This window comes from Pavona decussata, unplaced genomic scaffold, assembly GCF_977016875.1.
Source record: "Pavona decussata unplaced genomic scaffold, jaPavDecu1.1 SCAFFOLD_114, whole genome shotgun sequence".
Classification (NCBI taxonomy): Eukaryota; Metazoa; Cnidaria; class Anthozoa; order Scleractinia; family Agariciidae; genus Pavona; species Pavona decussata.
In genome coordinates this window covers 5,182,501-5,193,918 of record NW_028145528.1, presented here as the reverse complement: position 1 = coordinate 5,193,918, position 11,418 = coordinate 5,182,501, and the positions used below count along the sequence as shown (strand labels likewise).

At 37.8% G+C, this 11,418-nt stretch overlaps 1 protein-coding gene and 1 pseudogene across 1 annotated transcript in view; one reads left to right on the top strand and one right to left on the bottom strand.

Annotated features, from left to right (window-relative positions):
- The first annotated feature begins 539 nt into the window (after positions 1-539).
- Positions 540-4,271, top strand: LOC146470378 (uncharacterized; annotated as a pseudogene).
- Positions 4,272-9,641: 5,370 nt separating this feature from the next.
- The window catches only part of LOC146470377 (uncharacterized), a 2,162-nt gene continuing 385 nt past the window's right edge, over positions 9,642-11,418 (bottom strand). Inside the window, exon 3 of the mRNA XM_085122034.1 lies at positions 9,642-10,531. Coding sequence (XP_084978160.1) covers positions 9,891-10,531 — 641 coding nt within the window. The 3' untranslated portion in view covers positions 9,642-9,890. The remainder of the gene's footprint in view (positions 10,532-11,418) is intronic.

Sequence of the window (11,418 nt, the reverse complement as noted above, 5' to 3'; positions counted from 1 at the left end):
ATGTCAATAACCCGTGTATGCCCACCCTCCCCCTGTTAGGGCAAGACATTGATAGGTGCATTACACTTGACGGATATTTCATCAGTAATCACATGTTTAACTTTCTTACGGAGGCAGAGAATGTCTTGGTGAGAGTATGATGGATTCCATGAAGACCACTGCAAGTCTGTGTTAGCAAAGTCAAGGAACTGTTCAAAGTATTTCATAGCGTACAAAACACAATCTTTGTCATTTGGCTGTTGTGGTACTGTAGGATACCTGATCTGCTCTACTTTCAAGGTCCTCTTTCCTCCTTGTGTTGTTCTAGCTGACTACTGATCCCTGAGGTATCTTACTATCCTACGTTCAACAGATGACCGTTTCTGGTTAAGGGAATCTAGAATCCAATGATGGCCACCGCATACTGGAATTACGAGATATTTCTTGGAGAAAATGTCTGTGGTTTTTGTCCATTTATTGTCGGTGGGTTGAAATGCGATATTTTTTCGTAAAAACAGGTATAACATCTTTAAATCGCAATGTAGCTGATTTTCGGCAGCATGGAGCAAGTGAAAAGCAAGAACAGTGTTGCTCATTTCTTGGTCTTTCTTGAGGCATGCTGTAAAGCAACTGTGCACATCTGCATTTCCAAAATGGAAAGAGTGGACACAGGAAGAACGAGAACATCTTCACCTTCTGTAGACTTTCGTTCTGTGATATTCAAGATAAGTACTTCAAATGTTAGGTGAGCTATGCTTAGCTCTCTTTCAGAGGTTGCTGCTTCAACGAAGGACCTTATGTATTGGATAAGGGCGTTAAAGTTGCCGGATTTAAGTACCACTGAAGACTCTTTGTCGTCTATCATTCCTCTTGAATCTCTGGCAAGAGAATCTAACACATACCATGTGGTATAGTTATGTGCACAAGCAGTAGTGTAGTCTAAAATTCGTAGCAACAACCCAATAGCTCTCTCTTTTTGACATTTTTGAAACATGTCTTCTAATCTGGCGAAGTCATAATTATCTGTCAATTGTCCCACCCAATTTTTCTCTCTCTGTGAAAAACTGAAAACGGAAACATCGCAAGTCTATCGGAAGTTCATCAAGGGCTGTAACTTGAGTTCACCACTTGCAGATTTTCCAATGTAGCAAAGTTGGTTAAAATGCACTTTATCTCCTGTGAGTAAGATTTGGTCACGATCACTTGCTTTCCAGTAGTATATAACAGAGCGGTAAGGGCTATCGATGAACACTGCTCTCCAGGGCACTGGAAGTCTTCATGCCAAGACTGGTGAAATGAGCCTCTACACACTTTAAATGGACTTCTATCTCTTTCTCGGTTATCAGGCTAAGAGCCACGACTGCCACAGGTGGTTGATGGCTCAATATCGTCTCCACAATCAACATCAGCTGATGACTGTCTTTCTTCAACACTAATATCCACACTTTTAATTAATTTACTGCTACGGTTTGATCCAACTCCATCATTTAACCTTCTCGACTTTCTGATTTTTTGCTGATTAGCATTTCTATTTGGGGTCCTTTGTTCACGTCCTTTCTTGGGTTGTGAAGTGAAAATTGGTCACTTTTTCTTAATTGCAGTGTTACTGAACTGAGATTCTTCCTGGTCACTTCTACTGGAATTGGTTTCAGGCAGAGACAGTTACTGAAAAGACTTTCTAAAGTTTCTACCGTCGTCACCTTTTTTTGTTGCTCTCTTTTGCTGTTCTTGGTGGAGGGCATTTTCTTCTTTGTCCTGTTAATTCCAGAACACGTACCTTCTTTCTGTAGTCTCGTTGGCACAATATCATTTTCAAGTTGCCAGCCGACAACCTCGCATTCAGATTCAACATCAGAAAATTGCCGTGTCTTTGAAACAGTGTTATTGAGAGGACATTTCGTTAGTTTCTTAGGCAATGAACGTTACTAGTGGGTACATCTTTCTCGATTCTTTCACCATGCTCTTTCTTGGCAGCGTTGGCTGTTATTGCATTTTACTTCCTTAGCCTTTTCCGTTGCTGGATCTCAACTTCGCCTTCATCTTTGGTTTTATGTTTCCGTATTCTTCCTCTCTTTGAAATGGTTTGAAATTGAACTGGCTCTCCAGCAGGAAGAACTTGGAATCCACATATATCTTCTTCAGAGCCATAGCCTTTAAAACGCACTTTGGACTCCTCGGACTGTTTTTTCAGACGGACATCAATTATTTTCTCAGCCTCATAAAATTTATTTTCATCAGCACACTCAGCAATCTCGTCAGTGCCTTCTTCTTCACTACAGGTGTTATTTGCAAGTACAGTCTCCAGGTCTAGTTGGCTCTGTTCAGATAACTTGGCTATCCCATCACTGTCGCTCTCAAGCACCACTTCCATAAATATTTTACTGACTGGTAACCATCGGGAGACAAAAATGGTACTCACAAAACCATATTGGTTGCTTTCTACGTCTCTCTAGATTGTGCCTCTAACTGTGTGTCTGCACTTAAAACTGGTGCTGACTAGCTCTTTTCCATCTTCAGATATGATAGACAAAACGTGGAGAATGAAGTAGTTATCTTTGACCGCAATTGCCACGTCCCTGAACTGAATTAAGTCATGAGATGGGTCTATGGGTGCCAGAGAGGTGTGGAGGGAACCATTCACCCAATGTCTGCAGCTCCTTTCTTTCGAAATAAACTCTCTTGGGATCAACATCTTCAAAGCTCTCCTTATGTGAATTGGAGTGCCATTCCTTTCAATGTACCATTTCAATTTCCTCTCACTAGATGGTTCTGAATCCTTGCACTTATCCTCTTCTGACTCTGGTTCATCCGTTATGGCTACAGTCATTTCCTGGCCATCATCGACTTCATTAACTTGGGAGGGTTGTCCGACAAATTCTTCCTCCGCGCCTTCTACCAGTATATTCTCCATCGCTACGTCATCGCTACGCTGTTTGAGCTATGATGATGATAATAATAATAATAATAATAATAATAATAATAATAATAATAATAATGGAACCCAAGGAAATGTGCAGTTGTCCATATAAGGAGAGGGGTCCACTCCCAGGAGAGTTCCGGAAGAGATCTAGCTGGAGAAAGGCTACCAACTCTTGAGGAAGGTAGAACGTACAAGTTTCTGGGTGTTCTTGAAACCTTAGTTCAGGAAGAGAAGATGGCACTTGAGTTGGCAGCAAGAGAGTACTTGCGCCGATTGTCAGTCATCTGGTCCAGTCCCCGTTCCGACTATAATCGGGTTGTGGCATCTAATCAATTTGCCCTGCCTTTGTTGGGTTACCTGATGTGGACTCAGCGCTGGCCGGTTACACATTTGAAGACCATAGACAGGGAAGCGCACAAGATTATTGTGGAGAACGGCGGGAAACACCCTGGTGGCTCTACGTGCCTGTTGTATCTCCCAAGAGAAAAGGGCGGGAGAGGCTTACGTGCGGTAGAAACGGAGTATAAAGTGACCAAGATCAAAGCAGTGGTTAGATTGTATGAGAAAGATCCAGCTATGGAAATGGTGAGGGAGTTCGAGGAGAGAGCATTTGAACGGTGTATTTGAACTGTACGAGCAACTTTTGCCCACAAAGCTATACTCTAGTAAGAAGACACACACGAGTTGTCCCGGGGATGTGAAGTGTAGGCTATGTGATGATGCCCAAGAAAGTGTCCCGCCCATTCTGGCCGGGTGTTCTGCACTAGCTCAGAACAAGTATTTGCTGAGACATAACATGTCCTGTTCTACGAGCTCCTACATGACCAAGATCTTCTTGACGAAGTACCACCATGGTACTCGCCAGTGATGCCAAAGCCGGTGTACAAGTCAGAACAAGTAGAAGCGTGGTGCGATGTACCTGTGTATGCAGATCATCAGGAGGTGCAAGCCAACCGGGTCGATGCGAGGGTTGTGAATCATGAGAGCAAGAAAGTCATGACCATAGAGATGAGTTGTCCATGGATTAGTAATCGAGAGAAGAAGAGCGAGGAGAAAACCATGAAGTATGGTCCCTTGAGGTGGGAACTGAAGGAGAAATATAAAGGGTATGAGGTGCACCAGTATAACATTATCATGGATGTGCTAGGCGGCTGGTCAAAAGAGACAGAGATTAGTGTGCGATCACTGGTTGGGCGGAAGACTACTCAAGTCCTAGAGAAAATGCAGAAGGCGGTTTTATCGGCGACGCTGAACATTGCAAGAACTTTCAAAGCAGTAACATGATGTTTTATTATACCAAGATTGATAGACCAGCCATGAATAGACCAGCTATGACTTTTATACATTTTTATATAAACTATGACTTTTAGATATTTTTAGATATTTTATATTTTTAGACTGACTTTTATATATTTATATATTTTATATTTTTTATATATGTATATATATTTTATTGATTTATTTACGTGTTATTTTAAGTTTCACTTGGCTCACAGGTTACGCTACGCGCCCTGTGGTGCTTCTTATACTGTGCATACAGATAGTTTTACTGCGCATAATAATAATAATAATAATAATAATAATACCTTTATTTATTACCTTTGGCGATAAGAAGTACTGTAATATTACAGTAAAAGAGAAGTTCAAGTTCAAATATGTTAAGTTAAGTTAAGTTTAGCACCTCTAGGAATAAACGATCAAGAAGATCATACAATTTATCATATGATGGCGGTTCTGTCCCAGCAAGCTTGGCAAATCTGTAAGGCAGTTCCTAGCAATATGTTCTATTAGGGTGATCTTGAATTTGTGTGGCAGATATTTTCTTATCAAATTTTGTGCTTGCTGTACACCAGCTCTATGCATACAACGCTGCCTTTCTAAAAATTGGTTGAAGGTACATGGGTACTGGTATGAAGTGTTATTCCCTTTTCCTTTACGGACTTAGAAATGGGACCGTTTCCTATTGCTTGTTGCTGGGATTCTAATTCCTTTGTATGCTGATAACTCAGACGTAACTTCCGTGATGAATGTTAGATCTTTGGTCTTATTTACCATGTCAACAAATATTGGCGCGGTTTGTAAGGACTGTAGTTGGTTTGTTTTGCCCTGAAGCTGTCCAATGATCTTCTCTGTGTTTATTGTTCCAGATTGATGCGGTGAACAAACTTCAGGTCCAAGATGATTGAAATGTAAAAATATTGCTTGGGAGTGCTTGCAGCCAGCAGAGAAGAGTCGTTCTAATGTTGTGTACGGTCCGTATGTAATAAAATTTCCTCGCCTTTCTTTGTTTTTTGGCTGCGTTTGTCTGAGAATGAACTTTCATTTTTTTATTTCAAGGTATCTTCTCCACATAATAATAATAATAATAATATTATTATTATTAATAATAATGATAATGGCTTATTGCAGAGTATCCAACAAAATGAGGTTCTTCATCTAAAATATCTACACTATAAATCAATTCCAAATAAAATAAAACAGATAGATAAGATAGATAGTTATTCCGGTTGAAAGAGCATTTTGGATTTCTTCAGGAGAACCATGGGTTGCATCAAAAAAAGGTTCAGTCAAATAGTAAAAAGACAGTAAGGTAGAGGCAAGTTCCCACTGAGCCCTTGACATGTCTTTGAAGCATGTCGGCAACCTCTTGTGTGAAGATTCTGTTGGCCGTGTCTGATTGTTGGTCAAAAAAACTAATTAGGAAGAAATCGTTTGCTGAGAATGGGACATTTTGACCGTTTTCTTTACATATCTGCATTAGCTCATAAAGGTGATTGATGGTAGCTACTACACTCCCATGCGAATCTTTATACCATGTTGGATTTTGGGTGTTATATTTTAGCACATGCAGGAATGTTCTCTTTAAGTGATTATAGTCCCCATATGCTATACTTGGCGGCTGCCAGAAGTATGGGGCAACGAATTTCTCATCTGGAACACCAAGGCCTAAATAATAAATACCTTCAGCGACTGCAGCTTCTGTCGGTGTCATAAGTTGAACAGATGCTGAGACGGAAAAACCAGCTGAATCAACAGTGTCCAATAAGATTAAGTCTTGTCGAACCTTTTCCCATATTTTTAGGAGATGAGACCCACTCTAGCCTTAGCTTGGAGTTGGTCACATTAGATATACCAGGGGCTGGGATTTGTTACCTGCCAGGCGTAGGTTTTTCAAAACTCCCGAAAACATTTCCTTCCAAAGGATAAGTATTCTTTATCATTTTACAAAAAATTTTCAGAAAAAGATATCGACAAATCGCAAAATCTCCGCATTTGCATTTCTCAGCTCATTCTTTTGTAAGTACTTTTCAACCTTATTGAAGTTACTTTATTTAACCCAGAGAAATGATAGAGTCAGCATATACAACACTTTTCTAAATATGTTTGTCTTTTCACTGGGGAAACATATACGCTTGTATTCAGTATCATTGTTGTCTTGCAATTGAGAAGCTTTGAATTCCTAGGAATTTTTGGCGGGAATTTATGTGGTTGAAGCATCAAACGTGAAGCTTGTGACACCGTCTTTGGAACCGGAAGCGGCCCTTTCAAATCTTTGTTCATTAAGGTAACCTTAAAAACATGAATTTTATCGTTAATTAAGATAATTAATTTGTGGAAAAAGAACCAGCCAGAAAGGAAGTACTTAAAGTTTCAAAATGCTCGTTGAATTCCACGTGCTTAGTTTACAGTGACGCTTGGTCTTGCATTCCTACCAAGGGTAAAAAATTGAAGATGATTATTGCAATCGTGTTCAAGTTTAAAAAGATAAAAATTTAAGTTTGTTACTTCACGGAGGAGCCAAATGTTTCACTGCTTAATGCCTCTCTCTGACTTTGAGAGGTTTCCTAATAATTATTTGCATAATTATGTTTCTTTATTAAGTCATCAGCAGTAATTCTTGTCTTTCTCGTTTTTTTCCTCGCAATTCCAGCATTTTTTAAGCATATTAGGATATGGACACGCCGAATGAAATGTTTAGATTTTTTGTAGGGTTGAAAAGAACTTGTTGCACAGAGAAAAAGGGGGAAATTCAGGTTTTGTCTGTTATGCTAAGTGGTCAAAGTGGGAAAACTGTCAAATTCTCACAAGGCCGGTGCTTAAGATAAAATCCAATGTTGGAGCGGCTTAAAAATTGTAATTTGCATTCTTCTCTTCAGGCTGCAATCTGGAAAGGGCAATGAATTCAATTTGGCAATTATCAAATAATTATAATGTCTGGAATTTATTCTTTGCAGGTGAACACTTTACCCAACTTCACTGTAACAAATATTATCACTCCTATCTTGTTTTTTGGCAGAAGTTACCTTCCCTGTAGGTCAGACCAGAATTAAATGTAAAAAATGAAAGAAGTAAAATTTCATGGAAAATTTGTTGAAAAATGTGTATTCACTTTATGGGGGCAAGCTGACCGTATATATTTATTCATTCATTTAATCATTTGTTTGTGAGAGATTTTTTTGTTATAGGGCAAAAAGGCCTATTTGTTCTTACCACAGCTACATGCTATTATCCCTGATCCCCTTTGGAAATACATTAAAGTTAGAAAACAATGAAGAACACTATAAATATAGTATGTGCACTTAATTTAAGTTTTTGACCTTTTGTGTCCTTTTTGTATAAGTTTTCGTGATGTAGAAAATATGTGTTAGCAAATTGAGTATTTAAATTAATATTTTGTCAAAGGATGTCTTCAGTGCAGAAGAGGAAAAGCTCGAGGTTTACGGAGGAAATGGACAGGGCCCTTGTCGAAGGGTATGGTAAACATCAAGTAAATGCAGAATTAAAGGACCTCTCAGTAACATTTCGTGTTTTAGTGTGGCCTCGCTGGTACTTTCTCCTCACCTGGGGTGTTTACTTTCTCTGTATTTAGAGGGGTCATGAGATAGGGCTGGAGGGCATACCCCCTGTCCCCTAGCAGCCATCCTCCTTTCTCCTTTGTCTCCATATGCTGTTGCAATGCACTGGCATTGAACACGGCTGAATCGTGTGCTGATCCATGCCATTTGGCTACAAGGTTAGTAAATCTCATGTCAGCATTGCAGACTGCCATGACGTTTATGACGTGGTATCCTTTGTGACACACATATGGATATTCCTCTTTTGATGGTGTTCGAATTGGAATTAGGGGGCCATCAATCGCATTAATTACCTTTGGAAAGCCAGCAAGGGTGTAAAAATTTCTCATGGTTTTTTGCAAGTAAACTAGTGACATACAGATTTATGAAAAAAAGTTATGTGTTGCATTTACAACTTCACTGTTTGGATCATGATGTTCTAAAACGTGTATTTACACACAAAGTTATCGGTCATTATGGAAAATATTTTTTGGCTTTGTCCTTGACTAACAGAAGAATTTGGGCCTTGGGAAGCATTCAATAAATTAGTAGTCTAATACACTTGTAAACAGCAAGTTCTGTAACGTGCCAGACCCACAACAGCGACCAATAATTCCAAATCCATAACAAGATGCGGACTCGTATTTCGTAGAAGAGCCGGATTTCAGTGTCTGTTTTTCTTTAAAAATTTTCAATAGCAAATTGTTTTAGCCCGTCTTTTTGTGTGACAATGTATACCCTCCAGGAAATAAACATGAATTATGGCTGTTCCCCAGTATGAACAGCGAAAAATAACAAACTCAGTAACACGTTATTTACTGAAATTTTTGCTATTTTCGAAGGGCGATATTTTGCGAGAATTCACTTTTAGCGATTTAACATGATTCTGGAAACCAAATTGCTTTAGTTTCGTGATTTCATAGCATTGTCTTTTTTGACAACATCATCCGTGGAAATTACTTAGACTTTGAGGAAGTTATTTTGTGCATGTTATTTTTTAACTTAAATTTTGTATGAATGTGGAGTACGGGTGTCCGGTTAATTAACATGTTTTTTCTCACAACTATTAGTAAATCAACATGTATTTTAATTTAACTCTTCCGAAGTTGTGGGGGACTTTATCCATTCGCTGGCAAAGGTACGCACACAATTGGAAATTGTGTGTACGCAACAACTTGCGCTGGCTTTGGAGACACCCATGGTGTCTCTGATAACTTTTAGAAAACTTTCGGTTGTGTAATAATGCAAGGCTATAAATACCTGAAAGAGTTGACAAAAGGTGTCAATACCACTGTGACACGGCTTTTTTACAAGTTATAATGACTAGTAAGTAAATAAATAGAAACTCACTAACCTGTGTCTCCGCACTCAGCGGAAAGTTTCTGTTTGTGTTACGTTTTAATTCTGGCTGGCTCGCATTCCGTCCAACACAGTTCCTTTATTGACTTTAACTCAGTTGCAATTGCTTTACTATAGCGATACTTCATGTGACGTCACAGTCTTAATCACGTGCGTTTGTGTGATGTCATGGTTGGCAAAAAGCAAAACTGTACTTACGGTTGTTTTATGTTGTTTTCAGCTTTTATTATAATTCCGTTCAGTTGCTGTGTAATTAACTGCACCAATTGCTTGGAAAATGCTTCAGGAATACGATCTTTAAGAATTCCTGATCAGTGCAATTTGACGCAAAAACTGGGACCTGACAAAACACGAACGTGTTTGCAGTGTTCATTTCTTGTCAGGTCAGTATTAAATAAACTAGGCAAGTTTGTATCAATTTTTGAGTGATTTCCTGCCTTTGAATAGATACTTCAATTAAAAATAAAATAGATCAGTTGCTCACGACGTGGGATTTGTTTTTTTGTATCCGACAGTAAGCTTAACTCTTAATAGCCAGTGCATTTTATAATTTGTTTGAAACTACATATATCACATTGTATAATTTTGGTTTGACATTCTGGTAATTTTTCTAAACAATTTTTACACTGATAAGAGAAGCTAAATTCACTTATACAGTCTATTTCTGTTACATAGAGTATGCTGTCTGATTTTGTTGTCTCATATAATGATTGTACAATATAATTGATTTCTGTTGTTGGAGAAATTAGTTTCTTGTGCAGTAGATAAATATCTGTTTCCTTTATAAGTCTTTATTCTTACATTCTGAATAATATGTTGTTTTGTTTTCTATTTTTTTGTATATCTTTACCCCATACAGTTATACCGATACAGTTACTTTCGTTTCTTATTTTACATTCTAGTTTTTCTATAGTTGAATTACTGAGATTTACTGTTTCTATTTCTGATTGGTTACAAATTTTTCCAATTACAGTAACTATTGAATGTTCTGGTAAACTTTGAGTTTCTGTTATTTTAACTGTTTTACTTTCTTGTATTTTTTGAAACTCAAAGGTACAGCTATTAACGTAATCTATCTTACTACGTTTATTTATTACAACAGAGTCTAAATTTTCTTCATTTAATGGTCTTTTTAATCCGTAATGAGATACTTTGATTGGTTTTTGTGTTTCTTCTGTTTTACTTAATATGTTCTGCATGGAGTTGTCAAAAGATACTCCATCTAGTTTATATGATTCAGTTTGCAACGTAACATTAAAACAGGAAAATCCTTTTCTTGAGGTCTTTACTGGACTAACATTTTGTACATTTGTTATAAATGGAGCTTTCTCTTTGTGCGGTGGTTTCGGTACTGTGCGGTCTTGAAGTAATGCTCCTGCTTCTTGAATTGTTTCTTTATTATCTTGGTAGTGTTTGTCATGAGATTGATCATCAAGATCTATCATGATTACAAATTCTTATTATCTTAAAGGGATACTCCATACCCCAAAACAACTTTCTAAATTCAGAAAGCTTATTACCCAAATAAAAGTTATTTACTAAAATTGGAGTTTGATCTCCGTACCATTCTTTTAAATCAGTATAAAATCGAAGGTGACAAGTGATGTTTTGTTTTAAAATGGAAAACAATGAAAAATTGTTAGTCACGTTACTTAGCGGAAAAAATCCCTATAAAGTGAGCTCGCCACTGCAGTATGATAGTATGCCATTAAATTTAACTCGTTTAATATTCCAAAAAGTCCAGCATAACACAATGACTTCCGAATTTCATCAAATTTGCGATAGAATGCATATTTGGTGGCTTACTAATCCGCTTTTAAACATTTCTTTGCACTTCTTTTGTGAGTCCGTAACCGAGTTCACTTTGTTGTTGCATGGCTAAAGACATACGAAATAGTGTCTTCGTAGCTCTGTTAACGTAGCTCCGTCGGTAATTGCGATTAAACAATTTTGTTCAGAAGACAAAAAAAAAACAGTGTATGTTTTTCAGGCAAGTAATGATTGCCTTGCGTGTTTTGAGTTGTTTTCTCTAGAATATGTCAAAAGGGCGATCAAAAATTTAAATTAGACAAGAAAAAGAACTGCGCTAATCGCCAGAATCTATATTGCTTTCAGTGTTGTAAACAAGAGCGGTTTTTCATTCTACGTAATCGATTACGTGCTTTAACAAATACGATTTTTACTTCTGGTCTTCAAAACGGGGAAACTTTCGTTTTTTTCCCCCACAATTTTCGCCTTATTACTTTTTTCTTTTGTACTTTTTGTGCCGTTGACCCTTTATTGTAGTTGAAATGCTATTTTTTAAGTGAAAGTTGTTTTGGGCTC